The sequence below is a fragment of the Lynx canadensis genome, chromosome A2 (genome assembly GCF_007474595.2).
Source record: "Lynx canadensis isolate LIC74 chromosome A2, mLynCan4.pri.v2, whole genome shotgun sequence".
Classification (NCBI taxonomy): Eukaryota; Metazoa; Chordata; class Mammalia; order Carnivora; family Felidae; genus Lynx; species Lynx canadensis.
In genome coordinates, this window is record NC_044304.2 from 26,601,132 (window position 1) to 26,626,717 (window position 25,586).

General features: G+C 36.8%; 1 protein-coding gene across 9 annotated transcripts in view; it reads right to left on the reverse strand.

The window, feature by feature from the left end:
* The window catches only part of CFAP20DC (CFAP20 domain containing), a 233,348-nt gene that overhangs the window by 127,156 nt on the left and 80,606 nt on the right, over window positions 1-25,586 (reverse strand). For all 9 annotated transcript variants that reach the window (XM_030307134.1, XM_030307130.1, XM_030307129.1 and 6 more), the window contains exon 5: window positions 23,510-23,624. In XM_030307134.1, the coding sequence (XP_030162994.1) occupies window positions 23,510-23,624 (115 nt within the window). The remainder of the gene's footprint in view (window positions 1-23,509; window positions 23,625-25,586) is intronic.

Sequence of the window (25,586 nt, forward strand, 5' to 3'; positions counted from 1 at the left end):
TCTTTTTCCTCAAAATTAATATTCTGTGTTTTCCTTTTTGTGACTATGTAAATACTGTACACAACTAAGCCAAGTGATGCTCTATGATTACCTTTCTTCATGCAACTTCTTTGTAATTCTAGGGTTAATGATTGCTTTTAAAATTATCTGCTTTATTGCATTTGAATCCAAGTTTTCCTATATCTAGGAAAGGAAAGGCTTGGAGGTGACATTTGAGTTTGGTTTTGAACAAGGAATAATAGTTTCCAGGTCCAAGGTGACATGGGAACATGCTGGTCATTTCTTCTCAGGGCCCTGTCCTTTATTCCCTACTTCTGTGAACCCTCCTACTGGCTGCACCTGTATACCCCATCAGACTCCATCAGCTTGGCTTGGGAATTGGTGTCCACTTTCTTCAAAAACTCTGAGTCCCAGGAAACCAGGCCCTTACCCATAACACACTTTTCTATCCATCATAGTCAAGCTGCTTTTATTTCTTCTGCCTGGATTCATGCATCATAGAAAGTACTCAACAAATAATGATCTGCATGTGTATGTGCATGATGTATGAAGACATACATATACATACATGCCAACACACATACTTTCAATCTTTCATTTTATTTTTCTAAGGTTTTATTTTAATTCCAGTTGGTTAACATACAGTGTTACATTAGTTTTAGGTGTACAATATGATGATTCAACACTTCCATGCATCACCCGGTGCTCGTCACAAGCGCACTTTTTAATCCCCATCACCTATTTCACCCATCTGGTAACCATCAGTTTGCTCTCTATAGTTAAGAGTCTGTTTCTTGGTTTGCTCTTTTCTTCCTCTTTGTTTGTTTCTTAAATTTCACATATGAGTGAAATCATATGGTATTTGTCTTTATCTGACTTAATTTTGTTTAGTATTATACTCTTTAGCTCCATCCCAAGTCACTGCAAATGGTAAGATTTCATTCCTTTTTTATGGCTGAGTAATATTCCATCACACACACACACACACACACACACACACACACACACACCACTTTTTCTTTATCCACTGATCAGTCAATGGACACTTGGGCTGTTTCCATAATTTGGGTATTGTAGATGATGCTACTTTAAACACTGGGGTGCATATATTCCTTTGAATTACTTTGAAGTATTTTTGTATTCTTTGGGTAAATACCTACTATTGCAATTTCTGGATTGTATGGTAGTTCTATTTTTTTAACTTTTTGAAGACCTTCATACTGTTTTCCAGAGTGGCTGCACCAGTTTGTATTCCCACCGACAGTGCAAGAGCATTCTCCTTTCTCCACATCCTTGCTAATATCTGTTGTTTCTTGTGTTGTTGATTTTAGCCATTCTGACGGGTGTGAAGTGATATCTTATTGTAGTTTTGATTTGCCATTTCCCTGATGATAAGTGATGCCGAACATCGTTTCATGTGTCTGTTGGCCATCTGTCTGTTTTCTTTGGAAAAATGTCTATTCATGTCTTCTGCCCATTTTTTGTAACTTGGATTGTTTGGTTTGGGGTGTTGAGTTGTAGAGTTTCTTTATATTTTGGATATTAACCCTTCATCAAATATCATTTCCAAATATCTTCTCCCATTCTGTAGGTTGCCCTCTAGTTTTGTTGATTGTGCAGACCTTTTAATTTTGATGTAGTCCCAATAGTTTATTATTGCTTTTGTTTCCCTTCTCTCAGGAGATATACCTAGAAAGAAGTTGCTATGGCTGATGTCAAAGAATTTATTGCCTCTATTCTCTTCTAGGATTTGTATGGTTTCAGGTCTCACATTTAGGTCTTTAATCCATTTTGAATTTATTTTTGTGTTTAGTGTAAGAAAGTCCAATTTCATTCTTTTGTATGTTGCTGTGCAGTTTTCCTAACACCATTTGTTGAAAAGACAGTCTTTTTCCTATTGGATATTCTTTCCTGCTTTGTCAAAGATTAATTAACCATACAACTGCCAGTTCATTTCTGGGTTTTCTATTCTGTTCCATTGATCTATGTGTCTTGTTTTGTGCCAGTACCATACTGTCTTGATTACTTTGTAATCAAGCTTTGTAATATAACTTGAAGTACAGATTTGGGATGCCTCCAGCTTTGCTTTTCTTTTTTTTTTTTTTTTCTTTTCAACGTTTTTATTTATTTTTGGGACAGAGAGAGACAGAGCATGAACGGGGGAGGGGCAGAGAGAGAGGGAGACACAGAATCGGAAACAGGCTCCAGGCTCTGAGCCATCAGCCCAGAGCCCGACGCGGGGCTCGAACTCACGGACCACGAGATCGTGACCTAGCTGAAGTCGGACGCTTAACCGACTGCGCCACCCAGGCGCCCCCCAGCTTTGCTTTTCAAGATTGCTTTGACTATTGGGATATTTTGTGGTTCTATACAAATTTTAATATTCTTTGTTCTAGTTCTGTGAAAAATGCTGTTGGTATTTTGATATGGATTGTATTAAGTGTGTAGATTGCTTTGGGTAGTATAGACATTTTAACAATATTTGTTCTTCCAATCCATGAACATAGAACATCTTTCCATTACTTTGTGTCATCTTCATTTCTTTCATCAGTGTTTTATAGTTTTCTGAGTACATACAGGTCTTCATCTCTTTGGTAGGTTTATTCCTAGGTATCTTATTGTTTTTGGTACAATGAGATTGATTCCTTAATTTCTCTTTCTGCTGCTTCATTACTGGTAAATAGAAATGCAATGGATTTTATATGTTGGTATTGTATCCTGCAACTTTATTGAATTCACTTATCAGTTCTAGCAGTTTTTTGGTGAGGTCCTTTGAGTTTTCTAAATATATAGTATCATGTCATCTGCAAATAGTGAAATTTCTACTTCTTCCTTGGTGATCTGGATATCTTTTATTTCTTTTTGTTGTCTGACTGCTGTGGCTAGGACTTCCAGTACTATGTTGAATAAAGTGATGAGAGTGGACATTCCTGTTTTGTTCCTGTCTCGAGAGGAAGAGCTCTCAACTCTTCCCCATTTAGGATGATATTAGCTGTGGGTTTTCCATATATGACCTTTATTATGGTGAGATATGTTCCCTCTAAACCTACTTTGTTGAGGATTTTTATCATGAATGGATGTTGTACTTTGTCAAATGTTTTGTTTACATCTTTTGAAGTGATTATATGGTTCTTACCCTCTCTTTTATTTATGTGATATATCACATTAATTGATTTGCAAATATTGAAACACCCTTTCAACCCAGGAATAAGTCCCACTTGATTGTGATAAATGATTTAAAAAAATTTTTTTTTAATGTTTATTTATTTTTGGGAGACAGAGAGAGAGAGAGAGAGTGGGGGAGGGGCAGAGAGAGAGAGAGAGAGGGAGACACAGAATCTGAAGCAGGCTCCAGGCTCTAAGCTGTCAGCACAGAGCCCAACACAGGACTCAAACTCATGGGCTGTGTGATCATGACCTGAGACGAAGTCTGACACAACTGACTGAGCCACCCAGGCGCCCGGAATGATTTTTTTAAATGTATTGTTGGATTCGGGTTGCTAGTATTTTATAGAGGACTTTTTGTATCTATGTCTATCAGAGATAATGGCCTGTAGTTCTCTTTTTTTGTGTGGTGTCTTTATCTAGTTTTGGTATCAGATTAATGCTGACCTCATAGAATGAATTTGAAAGCTGTCTGGGGGGCCCTGGGTGGCTCAGTCAGTTAAACATCCGACTTCAGCTCAGGTCATGATCTCACAGTTCGTGAGTTCAAGCCCCACATCAGGCTCTGTGCTGACAGCTCAGAGCTGTCAGGGCCTGGAGCCTGCTTCAGATTCTGTGTCTCCCTCTTTCTCTTTGTCCCTCTCCTGCTTGCACTCGATCTCTCTCAAAAATAAATAAACATTAAAAAATTAAAAAAAGAGAAAGCTGTCTGTCCTTCCTTTTCTACTTTTTAAAATGTTTGGTAGAATTCACCTGTGAAGCCATATGGTCCTGGACTTTTGTTTTTTGGGGAGTTTTTTGATTACTGATTCAATTTCTTTGCTGGTTATTGGTCTCTTCAAGTTTTCTATTTCTTCCTGTTCTAGTTTTGGTAGTTTATATGTTTCTAGGAATTAATCCATGTCTTCCAGGTTGTCCAATTTGTTGGCATATATTCTTCCATAATATTCTTTTATGATTGTATTTCTGTGGTTTTGGTTGTTATTTCTCTCCTGTCATTTGTGATTTATTTGGATCCTTTCTCTTTTCTTTTTATAAGTCTGGCTAGAGGTTATCAATTTTATTGACTTTTTCCAAAGAACCAGCTCCTGGTTTCATTAATCTGTTTTATTGTTTTTGTTTGTTTGTTTCTGTATCATTTGTCTCTTCTCTAATCTTTATTATTTCCTTCCTTCTGCTGGCTTTATGCTTTGTTTGTTGTTCTTTCTCTAGCTCCTTTAGGTGTAAGTTTAGGTCATTTTAGATTTTTCTTGCTTCTTCAGATAGGCCTATATTGCTGTATGCTTTCCTCTTAGGACCACTTTTGCTGCATCCCAGAGGTTTTGGACTGTTGTGTTTTCATTTTCATTTGTTTCCATGTACTCTTTTATTTCTTCTTTTATTTCCTGTTTTACCCACTCATTGTTTAGTAAAATGTTATTTAACCTCCATGTATTTGTGGTCTTTCCAGATTTTTTCTTGTGGCTGACTTCTAGTTTTACAGTGTTGTGGTTAGGATAAAAATGTGCATGGTATGATTTCAATCTTCTTTTATTTGTTGAGGCCTGTTTTGTGGCCTGATACATGATCCGTTTTGGAGAATGTTTTGTGTGCGCTTGAAAGAATGTGTATTCTGCTGTTTTAGGATGCTGTTTCTGATTATATCTGTTAAGTCCATCTGGTACAGTGTGCAACTCAAAGCCATGGTTCCCTTGTTGATTTTCTATTTAGGTGATCTGCCCATTGAAGTAAATGGGGTGTTAAAGTCCCCTATTATTGTATTGTTATAATGAGTTCCTTTATGTTTGTTGTTAATTGTTTTATATATTTGGGTGCTCTCATGTTGGTACATAAATATTTGTAATTGTTAGATCTTCTTGTTGGGTTGTCCCTTTTACTATGATATAGTGCCCTTCTTTTTCTCATTATAGTCTTTGTTTTAAAGTCCAGTTGTCCAATATAAGTATTATTCCTCCAGCTTTCTTTTGACATCCATTTGTGTGATAAATGTTTCTCTATCTCCCTCATTTTTTTTAAATTTAAATTAAAGTTAGTTAACGTACAGTGTAGTCTCGGCATGAGGAGTAGAACCAGTGATTCATCTCATACATATGACATCCAGTGCTCATCCCAACAAGTGCTCTCCTTAATGCCCATGACCAATTTAACCCACCCCCCACCCACCTCCCCTCCAGCAGCCCTCAGTTTGTTCTCTGTATTTAAGAGCCTTATGATTTCCCTGTCTCTGTTTTTATCTTATTTTTCCTTCCCTTTTGCTATGTTCATCTGCTGAGTTTCTCAAATGCCACATATGAGTGAAATCATATATATTTCTCTGACTGACATATCTTACTTAGCATAATACCCTCTAGTTCCATCCACATTGTTGCAAATGGCAAGATTTCATTCTTTTTCATCACCAAGTAGTATTCCATTGTATGTATATACCACATCTTCTTTATCATTCATCAGTTGATGGGCATTTGGGCTCTTTCAATAATTTGACTATTGCTGATAGCAGCACTATCAAAATCCCCCTCACTTTCAATGTGCAGGTGTCTTTAGGTCTAAAATGAGTCTCCTGTAGGCACTGTATTGGTGGATATGATTTGTATCCATTCTGGCACCCTATGTCTTTTGACTGGAGTGTTAGTCCATTTACAGAGTATTATTGATAGATATGTGTTTAGTACCATTTTATTATTATTTTGTTTCTGGAGATTTTCTCTGATCCTTTCTTGACTTCCTCTCTTTCATGTTTTGATGATTTTCTTTAGTGATATATTTGGGTTTCTTTTTCTTTATTTTTTGCATGTTTATTTATTAGTGGCTTTTGATATATGGTTACCATTAGGTTTGTATACAACTGCTTCCGCATATAGCAGTCTATATTAAGTTGATGGTCATTTAGGTATGAATCCATTCTTTTCTCCTCTCCTCCCCAGACTTTAGGTATATGTTATTATATTTTATTCTCCCCTTTTGAATTCCTTACTTAGTTTTTACAGAAATATTCATTTTCATTATTTTTGTGTTTTCTACCATCATACTATCCTTTTTCGTCTCTTCTTTCTAGTCAAAGAGTCCTCTTTAATAGTTCTAGCAGGACTCGCTTGGTAGTCACAAACTCCTTTCGTTTATATTTTCCTGGGAAACTCTCTCTCTCCTATTCTGAATGACAACCTTGCTGGATAGAGCATTTTGACCACAAATTTTTCTCATTAAGCACTTTGTTTTTTTTTTTTAAATTTTTTTTTTCAACGTTTATTTATTTTTGGGACAGAGAGAGACAGAGCATGAATGGGGGAGGGGCAGAGAGAGAGGGAGACACAGAATCGGAAACAGGCTCCAGGCTCTGAGCCGTCAGCACAGAGCCCGACGCGGGGCTCGAACTCACGGACCGCGAGATCGTGACCTGGCTGAAGTCGGACGCTTAACCGACTGCGCCACCCAGGCGCCCCTCTCATTAAGCACTTTGAATACATCATGACACTCCCTTCTGACTTGCAAAGTTTCTGTAGAAAAATTTCTGCTTGACTTATGGGTTTTCCCTGGTAAGTTAATGACTTTTCTCGCATTGCTCATTTTAAGATTTTTTTCTTTATCGTTATATTTTGCAAGTTCAATTACAATATGTCATGGTGTGGGTCTGCTTTTGTTGATTTTGAGAAGAGTTCTCTGTGCCTCCTGGATAAGGCAAGTTTTCAGATATTATTTCTTCAAATAAACTTTCTGCTGCCCTTTCTTGCTCTTCTTCTTCTGGGACTCCTATAAATATGAATGTTATTACATATGATGGAGTCACTGTAAGTGACTAAGTCCACCTAAGTCTACTCTTGTTTTGTGTAATTCTTTTTTGTCTTTATTATTCAGCTTGATAACTTATCATTACTCTGTCTTCTACATCACTAATTTGCTCCTCTGCTTCTTCCATCCTGCTATTCCTTTCATCAAGCGTGTTTCTCATTTCTTTTTCTGAATCCTTTATCTCTAAGTTATTCCTTGTCTCTATGTTAAGGGTCACATTCGTGCCTTCCACTCTTTTCTCAAGTCCAGTAACTATCCTTATGGTCACTGTTTGAAATTCTCTGTCAAGCATGTTATTTGTCCATTTCGCTTAGATCTCTGGCTGTAGCCTTGTCTTATTCTTTCACTTGGGATAAATTTTTAGTCTCATTTTGTCTGCCTCTCTATGTCTGTTTCTGTGTGTTACGAAAGTCAGTTTTGTCTTCCGAATTTGAAAGTAGTGACTTTATAAAGAAGAGGTCCTGGGGCAGCCTGCAGTGTAGTATCCCCTGTTCACCTAAATTTGGCACTTCAGGAGAGCATCCTGTATGTGTTGCTTATACCCTGCTGCTATGTCTGAGCCACTTTTCCTTTCAGTGCAATTATCCGCACTGACTCTCTGCCTTTTGTGGGCTGTGCTTACTCTCTGTGGTGCGAGTGGGACCCAGGCATGGCAGCTTTGAGAGGGTGTGCCTGCCAGGGAATTTGGGAGTGGGGTGGCAGTATCAGTAAAGTCTGCACTGGGGCACTCCAAAATGCTGTAATGGTGGGGGCCGCATTCTGGAGCTGCCAGGGGTGCGAAGGTGAGCAAAGATGACTGGACAGGGTGGGCCCTGCACACAAAGGGTGGCTGGGGTTCATGGTTGGGTGTGGTGCAGTGTCTAGGCCAGCGTGGTGACTGCACGTGGTGTGCAGTGGTGGTGGGTGGGGTGCACTGTGTGGCTTTCACAAAATTTGTCCTGAGCTGAGGGCTGAAGCCAGCAGGCTTGGAGTCGGCTAGTTCTCAACAGAACCTGTGGGCATGGCAAACTGCCAGTGGGTCAGGCAGCAAGTATCTGTGCAGCTCTACTTCTCAAAGGTGGCTCTGTACTTATGCTAGGAGATGGGGGAGGAAAATGGCATCTGCGAGTTCCCTTGCTTTCAGAGAAGTCCCCCAGTGCGCTCTGGAATCAGTATGTGCAGATCTGTCTCCCATTTGCCCCCATGGTTGTGCAAACTACTGTTTTTTTTTTTTGTTGCCTCTCCATGCAGACCGCTGTCTCTTTCAGGGTGGAGGCCCAGCTATTACTCACCCTCCTGGCTTGCCCACCACTGAGTCAGCTGACTTTTAAAGCCCTAGGTACCACTGGTCTTATAAACTCATGGAATTCAGCCCCTCTGGTTTTTTTTTTTTTAACATTTATTCATTTTTTGATGGGGTGTGAGTAGGGGAGGGGCAGAGAGAGAGGGAGACGCAGAATCTGAAGCATGTTCTAGGCTCTGAGCTGTCAGCACAGAGTCTGATGCAGGGCTCAAACTCACAAACTGTGAGATTGTGACCTGAGCCAAAGTTGTCCACTTAGCCACTTAACTGCTTAACTGACTGAACCATCCAGGTGCTCCCCCCTTTTAAAGTGAACTCCACACCCAATGTGGTGTTCGAACTCATAACCCTAAGATCAAGAGTCATATGCTCTACCAACTGAGCCAGCCAGGTACCTCAGGCCCTCTGGTTTTTAAAGCCAAATGTTATGGGGATTAGTCTTCCCTGTGTGAGCCCCCTGGTGCAAGGGTCCATTTCTCTGCCCTCTTTGCACGCAGCTCCCTCCCTCCTGCAGGCAGCCTCCCTCTGCCTTTCTGCCCTTTCTAAACTTTTGGTTGCAGCTTCTTCTCTATATTTAGTTGAGGAATTTGTTCCTCCAGTCTTCAGATTACCCTCTGGTTTGTTGACTTGGATGTGGATGATACCTAGTTGAAATGTGGGATGGGGTGAGCTCAGGGTCCTCCTACTCCACCATCTTCCCAAGCTCTCCCTCAAGCAAAATCCTCAAACTCTCATTTTATAATCACTCAACTAACCCCATAAATGTGTGGGAACTGATAACTAGTGAATTCATCTCTTAGAGGTACAGATAGGAGTAGCTCCTGAGAAAGATGGGAATAACTTTCATAAGTCTCCACTGGCTAGAGGAAATAGAAATTACTGTTTTTTAGCTGGTATCTGTAAAGGTTCCACTTTTCATAAGCTTCAACAAATAACTCATTATTCATATAAACACTGTGATAGGCTTTTGGGAGTTTCAGAAGAGTATGAACTCTCTACTATCAATATGCAGCTTATCTGAATTATAGTTGATCATTTTTTCTTTAAATTAAAAAAAAAATTTTTTGAGAGACAAAGTGCAAGCAGGGGAGGGGCAGAGAGAGAGGGAGACACAGAATCCTAACCAAGAGCTGGGCTCCAAGCTGTCAGCACAGAGCTTGATGTGGGGCTCAAACCCACGAACCGTGAGATCATGACCTGAGCTGAAGTTGGATGCTCAACCAACTGAGCAACCCAGGCACCCCAATAGTTAATCTTTATAAAATATTATTTTCCTTATTCTTGGTGATCAACCAGTCTTAAAATCCCTTTTTTGACATATTTCTTGACCTCTAATCACTTTCTTCCTATGTGTAACTCTAGTCTAGCAAAGAATTCTTGATTTACAATATTCCTAATTATGGGCTTAAAAATTATGTACCAGAAAGACAGCAATCTGACAGAGAAAAGACAGTTTTGCTTAGTTTGTTGCTTCAATTAGTAAGAGAGTTTATACTATTTAGCTCCAGCATGGAATTCTGCATAAAGGAATTGGCTGGCAAACGGCAAAAGAATGATTCAAAGCATGAATTTCTAGGTTTTACAGATTCATGTTTTGGCCCTATGGCTTTATTATATACTGGTGTAAGGCCAGTAGACTGTGTGAACACACACACACACACACACACACACACACACACACACGCACACCAGTCAAATGCATGCAATAACAAGTTCTTGGTCGTCCAGCACTTTCTGATTTTCCTTGCCATTACTGCAGGAAAGATGTGAAGATAATTGGATTCATTTTGCCAGTGTAGAAAGAGCCTGAGTCACTGCGCACAGCTCTAGCTAGTGGTGCCTTTCTAAAAGGAAACAACAAATAAGAAACCACAATTTCATAGCCTAGCAATCCTAAAGTACATCTCTTCTCACAATTTTAGAACCTCATTCTGTTTTTGTGTTCCTAAATGATAACAAGGAATGGGGTTTAAAGACGTTTATTCTTGTGCCCTTTAAAATAATATTTCACGTGTTAGCTTTAATATCTCCATAGAAAATCTGCTTACAATGGCCATATTCATCTCAATCACCATCATATTGTTTATTAAATGGTGTAAGCAGAAATCAAAATAGCAATTTTATATCTGAATGGTCAAGAGAAGCAATTAGCTATTACTACTAAATAAAAAACAGTTTCCTGAGGAAAAGCAAATCTTGACAAGTCCTTACGCAGAGACAGGGAAGTTAAGGAGAAGTTGGGGCTATTAGTGCTGCAGCTCCTGGTTGAACCACAGAAAAGCAAGCTCCTTATAACGTATCTTCATGATGCCTATTTAGCAGTTGACCCCCACCTCCCATTCCTAATCTGCATTGAGCACACAGTCTCTTCCTAAAATAGCAGCCCATCTTTCTCCTGCTAATTCTCAAGTCATCTTTCACTGTGCCCTCTGAAATCCTTACTACTGAAAAGTACTTACATCCTCTGTATTTTTCTAAGGGTCCTGCAATACCCTACTTTAACTGAAACCTGGCTTTTCTCTAAGATAGTAGCTTTCAACTCTGGAGTTGAAGCTCACTTATGGAGTTCACATGTGCTTCTACAACCTCCGATTTTGAGGCCATGGGGCTAGGTCGCATTGGGAGAGGGCTTAAACTTCCTATTGGGAACCCTATCTTCTTTGAAGTCTGAGGCATTGCATTCACAGGTTCTTCTACGCTTTTAAATTCACTGATCTTCACTTCAGTTCAGTCCCTGGTCACTCCCACTTCTGCAGACACACTGTTGCCAGCCCACATACACATTCCCGAAAAATGCTGGGACCAGATTCACCTTACCTTCTATAGTACTGTCCAATACCCTGAGTCCCTTAACCTCCTTTCCCTCAAGAGCTTCTTCAACTCTTCACTCAGTAATCCACTCAGATGGCCACATCCTGAGATTTAACTTCATTTCTCTGAAACACTTAACTTTTAAAATTTGGAATTAGAAATTACTTTCTATTATCTAATTATAATATTCTGTTCTTTAACCTGCCTGGAAATTCCCTCCAGTTAAACGCTCCTGGCAACTCCTTTTAAATACATTCCTCCTAGGGATGCAAGAGTGTGGGCTCTGGAGCCTATCTGCCTGGGTTTGGATTCCACCTCCACCATTTACCAGTCAGATAATCTTCACAGTTACTTAACCTCTCTGTGCCTTGCTTTCCTCATTTGTAAAATGATGGTAATTATAATACATCTCTCAGAGTTGTTAGGATTAAATGTTTAAATACATGTAAGCACTTGTAATAGCACCTAACATATATATGCTTAACATATGTTAACCATACAATCTTTTTGACTTTCATACCACAAAATACACAGACTTTAAGGGCACGGTTTGATGATTCTGACCATTCATTCACCTGCATACCATCAAGTTATAAAGTATTTCAGTCACTCCAGAAAGATCTTTTGTGCTGCTTCCCTGTCAATCTCAAACTCACCCCTCTCAAGGGCAACCACTAATTTCTGTCACCTTAGATTAGTTTTGTCTATTACTTTATATATATGGAATCATAGTAAATGGCTTCTTTCACTGGGCTTAATACTTGAGGTTCATCAACGTTGTTGCATGTATTAGTAATCCATTCTTGTTTTGCTGAGTAGTACCCCATTCTGTGAATATACCACAATTTAACTGTTCAATCTTCTGTTGTGGGACATATGGGTTATTTCAAGATTTTGGCTTTTATAAATAAAGCTATTGTGGGGCGCCTGGGTGGCGCAGTCGGTTAAGCGTCCGACTTCAGCCAGGTCACGATCTCGCGGTCCGTGAGTTTGAGCCCCGCGTCGGGCTCTGGGCTGATGGCTCAGAGCCTGGAGCCTGTTTCCGATTCTGTGTCTCCCTTTCTCTCTGCCCCTCCCCCGTTCATGCTCTGTCTCTCTCTGTCCCAAAAAAAATAAATAAAACGTTGAAAAAAAATTAAAAAAAAATAAATAAAGCTATTGTAAAATTCCCATACAAGTAGTTTTGTGTCCACATACTTACATTTCCATGGGTATACACCAAGGAGTGGAATTGTTGGATCAATGGATAAATGTTTAACTTTATCAGAAACTTCCAAAGATATTTCCAAAGTGGTTATGCTGGAAATTCTCCATCTATGCTGGAAATGTATGACAATTGCTTTATACCTCACGAGTATTTCGTATTTCCTGTGTCTTTTATTTTAGCCATTCTAGTGGGTGAAGTAATGTAACTGTGTTTTTCATTCGAATTCCCCTGAAGCTGGAGCTCTCTGGAGCTCTTCACATGTTTATTTGATTGCATAATCTTTGAGAAGAGCTTGTTCAATTGTTTTTGCCTTAAAAATGTCATTTTTTTTATTATACAGTTGTAGAATATATTCTGGATATGTCTTTTGCCAGATATATGTATTAGGAATATTTTCTCCCAGCTGTGGCTTGCATATTCATTTTCTTAAGAATGTCTTTTTGATGAGTGGTTTTAAATTTTGTTGAAGCCCATTTTTGTCAATTTATTCTTTATTAGGGTTAATGTTTTCTGGGTTCTACGAAATCTCCTAAAAGTGTTTACATTTTTAGCATTTAAATTTAGATCTATGATTTATCTTAGTTTTTGTGAATGGTGTGAAGTATGGGTTGTGGTTCATTTTCTTTCCCCATATGGATGCTCAGAAGTTCTAGTTCTGAAAAAAGATGCTCCTATCTCTATTAAATTGCTCTCATGTTTGGTTGAGCATCAACTGACTATATGTGTTGTCTATTTCTAAACTTTTAGTGGTATCTATGCCAATAACACATTGTCCTGATTACTGTAGCTTTATACCATGTCTTGAAATCATGAGGTACAATTTTTACGTTTTGAAAATTGTTTTGTAACTTAAGACCTTTGAATTCCCATATATACTTTAGAATTTGTTAATAAATTTTGCAAAAACTATTAAAAAATATAAAAAAAAGCCTTGGGCGCCTGGGTGGCTCAATCAGTTAAGTATTCAATTCTTGGTTTCGGCTCAGGTCATGATCTCATGGTTTTGTGAATTCGAGCCTGACGTTGGGCTCTGTGATGGCAGCTCAGAGTCTGCTTGGGATTTTCTGTCTCACTCTCTCTTCGCCCCCTCCCCACTCGTGCTGTCTCTGTCTCTCTAAAAATAAATAAAAATAAACTTAAAAAAAAAAAAGAAGCCTGCTGGATTCTGATGGGGATTAGATTGGATATCCATTCTTTGGATCCATAAACAACATGTCTCCACTTATTTAGGTCTTCAGTTTCTGTCAGCAACGTTTTATACTTTTCAGTGTAGAGGTCTAGCATATATTTTATTAAATGTATTCCTGAATATTATGTATTTTTGATGCTATTGTAAACATTTTCAAAATTAAAAATTAAAAATAGAATTGTTGAATAACCATATTGTACACCTAAAATGAATATAACTGTTTATGTGAAGTATACTGGAATTAAAATTAAAAACTTAATAAACATATTTAAATTAAAAAAATTTTTAATTTCAATTGTTTACTGCTATAAACAATTTATATAGAAATATATAGAAATACAATTGACTTTGGTTATACCTATGCTATGTTCTGTGACCCTATAAAACTCACTTAATCTAGTAGGTTTTGTTTAGTTTTTGTAGATTGCTTAGAACTGTCTACTTAGATGATTATATTGTCTGCAAAGAGAGAAAGTTTTACTTCTTTTTTTATGATCTGTATGTGTTTTATTTCTCTTTATTATCTTACTGCACTTGCTGGGACCTCCAATACAATGCTGAATAGAAGTAGAGTAGATAACCTTGCTTTGTTCCCTGTCTTAGGGGATAAACAGTCACTCTTTCACCACTAAGTATCATTTAGTTGTAGATTTTTTTTAATGGGAACCCTTTATCAGGTTGAAAAAGCTTCCTTCTATTCCTAGTTTGATGTAAGTTTTAATCATAAATGGCTAATGAATTTTTGTTAAAAGATTTTTCTGCTTTTATTGAGATGATCTTATGATTTTTTTCTCCATTATTCTGTTAATGGGATCACTTACACTGATTTTCAAATATAAGACCAACCTTGAATACTTGATGTTAAGGATTCATATATTTATGTTCATGAGTGATACTGATTTATAGTTCTCTTTTGGGGATTTTAATGTCTTTGCTGGCTTTGGTATCAGAATTATGCTGACCTCATTTTATTCAATGATTTGGGAAATGTTCATTCTCCTTTATTATCTGAAAGAGTGTTTAAAATTGGTATTATTTTTTTCTTAAATGTTTGGTAGAATTATACGTAAAGCCTGGATGTCGATTTCTGGACCTGTATTTTCTTTGCAGGAATGTTAATTACAAATTCAATTCCTATAAATAAATATATGGCTATTTTAAATTTTAATTTCCTTTAGTATCAGTTTTAGTAATTTGTCTTTGACAGAAATTGCCCACTTCATCTAAATTGTCAAATTTAATGGCAAAATATTGTTCATAATATTCCTTTATTTTCCCTTTTCCCTTTCATTCTTGATATTGGTAATGTGTGTACTTTTTTTCTTGATTAATATAGCTAACAGCTTATCACTTATTATATCTTTTCAAAGAACAAACTTTTGGTTTTATTTTCTCCACTGTCCATTTTTTTATGTCATTGATATATTCTCTTGATTATTTAATTCTGCATATTTTAGATGCTTCAGATGCAGGGAAATCTGAGAGAGGAATGTTGAAATCTTCATCTAAAATTGTGTATTTATGTTTCTCTCTTTGGATCTGTTACTTTTAGGTTTGCTATATCTTCTACATGAGATGACTCCCTCATCATTATGAAATATGCTTCTTTAAATAATATTCATTTTCCTGCAGTCTACTTTATCTGATATTAACATAGTCACTCTAGCTTTTTTAGAGTTAGTGCTTGCATGGTATAACCTTTTTCTTTTTAAATTTTTCACCTGTGTCTTTAGATTTAATATACCTTTCTTATAAACATTATACTATGGTATCTTGCTTTTTAATTAATTTACAATCTCTGTCTTTTAGTCAGAGTTTAGTCCATTTCCATTTAATGTAATTATTCTGATGTTTTTGAGTTTAGAACTACCATCTTGCTATTTGTTTTCAATCTGTCCTATCTGTTCTTTGTTTAGTTCTTTCCTATATTCTTTAGGATTGAATACATTTTTAGTGTCCCATTAATCTAATCAATTGGCTGATTAGTTATACTCCCCCCCCTTTTTTTTAATGATTGCACTACAATTTACAATATGAATCTTTAACTTATCACACTCTAACTTTGGGTAATAATAGAATATCTCATGCTTAAGAGACTAAAAAAATGTGTACTAATATCTCTACCATTCTTTTTGTTAATGTCATATATTTCATATATTTTTCTTCTATACCATTATTATTTTTGCTTTCAACAAATACTTTTAAAGAAATTATGATATGAATAAAGAATCTTTTAGATTCATCTACATATTTAACATTACTGGCACTCTTCTCTCATTTACACCCACATTTCTACCTGGTACGTATTTTTTTCAGACTGAAGAACTTCCTTTAATATTTTTGTAGAGCAAGTTTGCTGGCAATAAATTCACCTTTTCAGTCTGAAAATGTTTTTATTTTGCTCCAACTTTTGAAGGATAGTTTCACCAAATAAAGAATTCTAGGTTGACAGGTTTAAAAAATTTTTTCCCCAGCATCATTCCATTATCTTCTTATTCTCATTGCTTCAGATGGGAAGCTGTGATATATTTTATCATTGTTCTCTGGTGTATAATGTATTTTTTCCTCTGGATGTTTTTTAAGATTTTCTCTTTATCATTGATCTTTAGCAATTTATGACATACCAAGGGCATGGTTTTAGGGTTGTTTCTTTTTGTTTGTTTTTTAAGTTATGATATACCATGCTGTGCTGTGGTGTGGTTTTTGAGTGATCTTCAACTCGGTTTGTTGAGCTTACTGGATCTGTGGGTATATTTTTCAAATTTTAAAAAATTTTAACCATCATGTCTATAAATTTTCTTGTGCTCAATCTCCTTGCTTTCCTTCTACTACTATGATTATACATATATTAGACTGGCTGATACTGTTTCACAAGCCATTTGGACAGTACTCATCTCTTTTTAGGCTTTTTTCCTCCTCCCTGTGCTTTTGTTTGAATAGTTTCTACATTTCTGACTTCAATTTTATTGATATTCCACAGTGTTTAACTTGGTGTTAAGTCCAGTGAGTCTCAGTGCCATTTTCTCCATTTTTTCACTGATTTTACTTCTTAAGTCTCTTTCTTATCTGTCCTCCTCATCTACTTCTTTGCTACTACTCTAATTCAGGCTTATACAGCTCACCTACACTTCTGCATTGCCTCTTAACTGGTCACTCAGCCTCTAGCTTTTCCCATTCTGATATCATAGTTATTTTCTTTTTTTTTTTTTTTTTTAAATTTTTTTTGTCAATGTTTATTTATTTTTGGGACAGAGAGAGACAGAGCATGAATGGGGGAGGGGCAGAGAGAGAGGGAGACACAGAATCGGAAACAGGCTCCAGGCTCCGAGCCATCAGCCCAGAGCCCGACGCGGGGCTCGAACTCACGGACCGCGAGATCGTGACCTGGCTGAAGTCGGACGCTTAACCGACTGCGCCACCCAGGCGCCCCATAGTTATTTTCTAGAATACAGATCATACTACAAAACTCCTCCATGTTAAATATTTTTTAAATTTCTAATGGGCTAAAATTCAAACTTCTCAACATGGCTTTCAATCCCCTTTATGGTTTCATCTAGCTTTCCTTTCTAGCACTGTAATTATGTACATTTGAATCAGTTAATGGATCAAATGTGACATAAACTTTCATTATTTTTGTTTTTGTGTATTCACAATTTGTCACAAACACACTATAACATCCCCCAACTTGGCTAGATATATCTGATATTTTCCTTTAATAGCATTTGGTTCCTAAGATTAGCTTGGTGTTCACCAGAGCCCATTATCATTCATTGTTCATGTGTTACATTGCCTCCTCTGCCATAGTATAATCTCTTGATGAGAAAGACTCTGTGTCATTTACCTTTGGATTCCTAACATTTGGCACAGACCTAGACCTGAGCAAGGACTCAATAAATATTTGCCAACTGAAATGAACTATAAATTCAGAAGTTTATTATGACACTATATTCATAAGTCGATAAACATGGATTTATGTCAAGAGAAAATAAAATAATAACTATATCAACCAACATTAACTGAGTGCTTACTATGGGCTTGGCACTATTCTAGGTAATAATTGTTTTGATCCTAACAACTCCTCTAGGAAGCAGGTTCTCTTATGTCACCACGTAACTGATGAGAAAATGAAGCACAGAGAGATTAACTGACTTGGTCAAGGGCTCACAGACAGAAGTGACAACCAGAATTTGAATCCCTACAAACTAGCTGTAGAGACCACACTTCAACTCTAACAATATTGTGCCTATTCATGTAATTTATGAGGCAATCATCTGTTTTCCAGAACAAACATTTTTATGTAGTTGTTCCTACTTCACATAACCATTCAGGGCCAGCAAAAGAAGGCATGGGACTGCTCTTCTTTCCCCAAATTTCTTCAACATCCATATTAAACTGACAGGTGAGTAGAGTGAGAAAAACAGGTATTTTTAAATGATATTCTCAAAAAGGAAATGAAAACATTTACAAACCTTCAAATAAGCACCAGAAGGTTATAAACATTCTCTAGTATCTTAAATGTATATCTAAATTATCTTGTGTCTAAATAAACCTGCTTCCTCTATTTCCTTCTCATTCAGTGACACTCAAGAAATTAAATACTGTTAAAAACTAAAAACTTCTATATCACTAGCTTTATGGGAAAAATGATCTTTGAAGGGAAGTTTTAAAAACATTATACCACATTTTCAGTTTGTAATAAAAGCCATAACATAATCCAACAGAGTTGTGGTTAAAGAAAGTACAACTTCTAAAGAATTGTCATTTAAATGACAAACACTGGGTATTTGAGTGGTAAAGGTTACTAAAAGATTTTGGCATTATAATTTATCATACCACTTCCTTATAGCTCCAATGAATGATTCATGCTCAATGATATTTCATACCTGAACTTCCTATTCAGATACAATTAGATATACTATACATTAATGTATACTTTGGTGGCAAGACATTGATGTTCATCTGATACCATCACCAACTAACTAAAATTATATTGAAAAAGAAGATTGATTTCAGTGAGTCTTGACTAAGTGGCTATCTCCATTGTTTAATCTGATGGTTATTAATTTTTCAAATTGCTCTTACCATTGAAAACCTAAGTTAAAAGAAGAAATTGTTGTAATTTAAATGTTAAAGTGAATCACTCATAATTAAGAATAACATGAAAAAAAATTTTTTTATTTGAAAGGTTGAACATTTAATGGTAACTGGAATAGTAAGTGGCCTATACATAAATATTCATATTGGTGTGGCTATAAGAATATTTATTTGCTGCCTTTGGCTATGTAAAGGTTTTAGCTAAAGAACCAAGCAAAGTGGAGTATTTAGCAATTATCCTCTAAATTGAGGTTGCAAACTGTATGCTCAGAGGGCCTATGTAGATAACCCAAATGTATGAAGCAGGAAGGGTCTGAGTGCACCTGCATTCTTTATAAGTGGAGAGGACTAAACTTCACACAGAGCTCAAAGCTCTGTTAAAAGTGTGCAGTTGCCACTCGGCTTCAGCTGACTGCTCACTGCACAACAGATAATATTGACAATTTCTGATTTATAAATGTTAGCTAAAGAGCTTTAAAAATACTGCGCTTCAAAGTTTACCACCAAAGTATCTACAGTTCCTAAGAAAGTAGATGTGAAGAAAGTTTTGGCAAAAAGCAGAGAACTAGAGCAACACCACACCAACACCAAGGAGGATCCTAGCAATGGCATTCTGAATGGGTGGTGCTCTCTCTCATCTTACTTCTTGCTATAGAAGGTTCCCCTAAAACACTGTTCAGCTTTAATTCGATAAGGGCCCAATGGGAATAGACTGCATTAACAGTGGAAATGAAAGACACTCTGCTGCTGTAGCATCTCTTGGATTGAGGGGAAAGGAGTATAAGTTTTAGAACTGAATTTTTAAATATCTGTTTGAATAGTACAGAATACTTCTGGGATTATCAAGCACATTTAGAAAGGTACATGACAAACTCATTTATTTTCTCTCCCATGTCAGGAGACACAGTAAGATTTGCCAATTTGGTTGAACAAATATTTATGGAGCACTTACTACATGCCATGTACTTATAGGGACTAGGGATAAAAGTCAATTAAGACAAGCTTATAGTCTAAAGGCAGGGAGATACATAAGCAAATATGATTTAGGTACAGACTGAAGAAGGGTTATGAAGATCATGAATTTGTGAATGGCAATGGTGAACTATACCCCAAATATCTAAACCACAGAGGGGATATCATGGAGGGCTTCCTGGAAGATATAGCAACTAAAGACCAAACTGAAGCTATAATCCTTATCTATGACTTAAGACTGTGTCAGGCACTGTTCTAAAAGCCTCATGTTTATATACTTGTGTAAATCTCCACAACAATCTTACTAGGATGTATATCTCATATTACCTGCATTTTATAGATGAGGAAAATGAACAGAAACTTGCACAGGGTCACATAACTAGTAACTGTCAGAATTCAGATACCATGCTCTTAACTTCTATATATTACTTATGGGTTTGTATTTAACAAAATATAAAATAATTAGAATACATTACAAGCAGTTATGACTTGGTGATTTCACTGGGATGGGGAATGCTATAGAAAAAAATGTCTTATCTTTGCTTATTGCTTAGGACTATCTCAAATGTAAGTGAACAATTCTTTCCAGATTCAACCAGAACACTATAGAAAAAATATTTTATCTTTGCTTATTGCTTAGAACTATCTCAAATATAAGTGAACAATTCTTTCTAGATTCAACCACATTGAGGAAAAAGTTCTAGATATGTTACAAATATTATGACTGCTTTGCCTTTCAAAATTTAGCATGACTTAAACTTACCTAAAATAGCGACCAATTTGCTTTCTTCACACCAGGATTTTTTATTTATTTATTTATTTATTTATTTATTTATTTATTTATTTTTCAACGTTTATTTATTTTTGGGACAGAGAGAGACAGAGCATGAACGGGGGAGGGGCAGAGAGAGAGGGAGACACAGAATTGGAAGCAGGCTCCAGACTCTGAGCCATCAGCCCAGAGCCTGACGCGGGGCTCGAACTCACGGACTGCGAGATCGTGACCTGGCTGAAGTCGGACGCTTAACCGACTGCGCCACCCAGGCGCCCCTAGGATTTTTTAAAAACTACATGTAACTATTCTCCACTGAGTCATCTAACTGGAGAGTGGGAAGATGAAGTAGATGAATCAAAGAACACTGCCCCACAGGACCTATTACACATATTACTATTTATTTTTTAGTTTTGGCAGTACACTTCTTATATCGTTAGATACCTGGTGCTGCTAGCACAAATTCATGTGACTTATTTGTTAAATAAGAAATATTGGTCAATCAAGTTCACTTGCGATGTTATCAAGGTTCACTTGTAAAGAAAGATAGTATTTGATTTGCAAATACTGTATTCCTACAAATAACACTGTGTGTGTGTGTGTGTGTGTGTGTGTGTGTGTGTGTGTGTGTATTATAGCCATGTACAGAATGATCAGTTAAAATTTAAGAGAATATCTAGAACTTCAGTTAATTAACTGACAAAGGGGACTGAACCCACAAAAGCAAGGTAAAGACAGATTTGATTCATTTAACCGCACACAGAAAAGTGTATTGGTCTCACATACAATTTAACTCTTGGAAACCACCTAACATTGAACTCTAAAAAATCTTAGATGAATAAGGAAATCATACTTAAACATAGAAGGGTGAATGCAATTTTATATTATTATAAATGAATTATGCACCACTAATTGCCCTGTTACAGACTCCAACTCTATTACATATACAGTGAGTTTTACATTGCCTTCTTACATTTGCATGTTGTTAGAGGACTTTTATTTCTACTCAAAGAACTCCCTTTATTTTTTTTATTTTTTAAATTTTTTTTAACGTTTATTTATTTTTGAGACAGGGAGAGACAGAGCATGAACGGGGGAGGGTCAGAGAGAGAGGGAGACACAGAATCCGAAACAGGCTCCAGGCTCTGAGCTGTCAGCACAGAGCCCGATGCGGGGCTCGAACTCACAGAGTGCGAGATCATGACCCGAGCTGAAGTCGGCCGTTTAACCGACTGAGCCACCCAGGCGCCCCAAAGAACTCCCTTTAGCATTTATTGTAAGACAGGTTTAGTGGTAATGAATTCCATCAGCTTTTGTTTGTCTGGGAAAGTCTTTATCCCTCCATTGTTTCTGAAAGACAGCTTTGCTAGGTATCGTATTCTTGGTTGATTTTAAGTTTTTTTTTTTTTTTAATATTTATCAATATCTCTTTTATATTTATCATATTCTCTTCTGGCCTGAAAGGTTTCTGTTGAAAAATCTCCCCATAGTTTTACGGGAATTCCTTTGTATGTAACTTCTCTCTTTTCTCTTGTTGCTTTTAAAATTCTTTCTTTGACGCAACATGTAATTGTAATATGTCTGTAATATGTCTGTTTAGTCTTATTTGGGATCCTTTGGGCCTCTTGGATCTGGATATCTATTTCTCTCCCCATGTTTGGGAAGTTTTGAGCCATTACTGATTTAAATACACATTCTATCCTTTTCTCTTTCTCTTCTTCTTCTGGAATTCCCATAATGTGAATATTAGGAATATTCCCATAATGTAAATTTGCCTTGTGTCTCATAATTCTCATAGGGTTTTTTCACTCTTTGTCATTTCATTTCACTTTTTACTCCCCTGACTGGATAATTTCAATTGCCTTGTCCTCCAGGTCACTCATTCTTTTCTCTGCATGGTTGAATCGCTTTTGAAGCTCTCTATTGAATTCTTCAGTTCAACTTCCTATATTTTTCAGCTCTAGCATTTCTATTAGTTTATTTTTGATGTTTTCTATTCCTTTGTCAAAAATCCTGTGCTGTGTGTAGTTTGTTTTCCTAAGTTCATTGAGTTGTCTGTCTGTATGTTCTTGTAGGTCACCAAACTTCTTTAAGAAGATTATTCTGGGGGCGCCTGGGTGGCTCAGTCGGCTGGGCGTCCGACTTCAGCTCAGGTCATGGTCTCACGGTTCGTGGGTTCGAGCACTGTGTCGGGCTCTGTGCTGACAGTGCAGAGCCTGGAGCCTGTTTCAGATTCCGTGTCTCCCTCTCTCTCTGCCCCACCCCTGTTCACACTCTGTCTCTGTCTCCAGAATAAATAAACATTTAAAAAAAAAGAAGATTATTCTGAATTCTTTGTCTGACACATCACAGATCTCCATTTGTTTAGAATCAGTTATTAGAGCTTTATTAGTTTCCAGGTGTCATATTCACCTGACTTTTCATGATCCTTCCTTATACTGGCATCCATACATTTGAGTAAGTGGTAAAAGGTTTCTTCTAAAATAAATGTATTTAAGATCCCCAAAGGTGAGTTATTTAAAGGAAAGTATTAATCACAGGTTGTACACAAACATGGTAAAGTCATGAGAGTAGTACTAAAATAACTGAAGTTTGAGAAAGACTAGTCAAGTCATATCAGGCTCAAATTTCTTGGCCTGTAACCTACAGTTTATATCTCCAGACATTATTGCTGCTTTAGGTCTTAGAGGTTACACAATAGGCATAAAATCTCCCAACCTATATCTGACTGTTGTATTACAGGACTGCTGTTTCCTTAAGGCTATTTTTTGAAAATCTGGCCACAATGATTAATCATTCTTTGTTCTCCAAATGTGTACCAATTTCCAGCCTTCAAGCTTCTGTTCATGCTGTTCCTTCTGCTTGGAATGCTCACTTCCCTTCTCTATCTGTTGAATTCTTACAGTCCTTCAAAGGCCCAACTAACTGTAATCTTCTTCATGTAGCCTTTCCTCATCCTGCAGTCAGATGGGCTTCTTTCCCTTTCATGGTACCAGTAGAACTTCTCTCTTCACTGAGCTTTCTATCAGTTTTGGTAATATTCCAGATGCTCAAATAATTACATTCTCCCACCTAGTGGATTTTAAGCTCTTTCATGGGAGGGAAAGGAAGAGTATGCATTTTATTCATTTTTATATACTTAACAAAGTACCTTATACACAGAGTAGGCCCATAATTAGTATTTGCTGAATTTAAATTTAATATTTTAAGCAACATTCATGTGACACTTACAATTTTGCGCTTGATCATGAAAAGTGGGATTTTTGCATGGAGAGGAGTTGAGGACAGTTCCTTATGGACCGTTGATAAATACAATCTTCTTTTAATGTTCCCTAAATCAGTAATTCTGAAAAAAGAAAGAAAAGAGAAAGATTTTCATCAATATAATAACCGCTGCTTTGGATAATCATCAAAATGATATAGTTTATCATATAGGCCCTTTCCAATAGGGAGATCAAACACAGAATTTAAGAACTGCCTTTTTTTTTCTTTCAAGGAGTAATAAAGTTTCTTCCTTAAATTCAAAGTGCTCACAAGCCTGAATGTATAAATTCACTTAATATGCTAATTTATTTCAGTACTCTACACTAGATTTCCACAGTCTTCTAGCCTATGAAAAAATTCAATTTGTATGAACTGAGAAACTGCTAGCTTTTAATAACCATGCTTGTTCCAGCCCCTTAAGCTTGTGTTATCTTGGGACATACTGTCACCTACTAAATAGGAAAACATTATGGGTTTCTTTCCCTAGAAATGCACCTGTCATTTTATATAGGCTCTTAGTCTGCTTAGAGACAGACACAAAACACTGACTGTCGGTTTCACTTCCTAAGCACATATCTTCAAACCAGAATTATAATACACAAGTTTATTGCTCACTATTCAGGTCAAGCCGCAGTGATACCAAGGACACTGAATTTGAACATCTTTAATAGATTTAGACCACAGCCATGATCACAAAGATTAGGTTTGCTTCAAATTGATAGAGGCTCATTTTTATGTTCTGCTTCCTTTAGGTCTCAGAGGCAACAGGAGGCTTAAAATCTCCAAACCTGTCTCAGGCTGCTATATGGTAGAGTTGATGCTTATTAAAGACTGTCTTTTTACCGGAGAATAGTGATGTTTCTACCATTTTTAGCAACTTTATCTACATGTACAAACTGCTAATTTTCTACAATTAGTAATCCCCCAAGCTGACAACATTTCATTCAAATGAACTACTATTAATATTTACAGTGTAATTAAATATTTTAAGTCAACATAGCCTTTTCTTTTTTAAAAGATGTTTATTTATTTCACTTGATCTTAGCCCAAAGGCCGAGAAGCGATAAGATGTTTATTTATTTATTTGGAAAGAGAGAGTGTGCATGCAAGTGGGGGGGGGGGCAGAGAGAGAGAGAAAGAGAGAGAGAGAGAGAGAGAGAGAGAGAGAGAGAGAATCCCAAGCAGGCTCTGTGCTATCAGCGCAGAGTGCAATATAGGGCTTGATCTTACAAATTGTGAGATCATGACCTGAGAGCCAAAATCAAGAGTCAGATGCTTACCCAACTGAGCCACTCAGGTGCTCCAACATGGCCTTTTCTATAGCTTTTCCTTATCTCCCTTCCTACTTTTCTAATCTCATTATTTCTTCCCTCTAAAATACATATTCTTCTGTAGAAAAACTACCAGTGAACAATGTTAAGAATAAATACAGTAAAAATTAGATGAGATGAATTCAGAGTATGCCCCACCTAAAAATTATACCCTACCTGCACTAAACAATACTATAAATTTATTTAAAAAGCAATAAAGCCTTTCAATCCATAGTCAGAGGTAAGGTTAAAATGCAAAAGTGTTAAGCTTACTGCAGTTTTATATTTAGATGTATAAGTAAATATAGTATAATATTTGCCCCAAGGCAGTGTCTTCAAAGTGGGATGAGCACACGGGGAGGTGGGGTGGTTAGAGCTATCTTTCATCCATCCTTTACAAATATTATTTTTGTGCACATTTCCAAATAAATGTGTTTTTGAAATAAATAAATGTACCTATGTGGTTAGTGTGCTCAAACATTCTACCAATAGGGCACAGGATCAAATATGTTTGGAAAGCATTGTCATGTTATTAGGTCTCTTGTGTAAGAAGCTCTGATTAGAAAAATAGAAGGAAAACCATATTGGGATTCTGGAAAAGGAGAGGGAAGAAAAAGTTCCCTCACATCATACAAAAAGTTTGGTTGCACCAACCAAAACTCAGTTGAGCACAATCTTATTAAAGCTCTGCTTTGCTTATAGAGAAAAGACTATGTCATTTTTATTTGAACTGG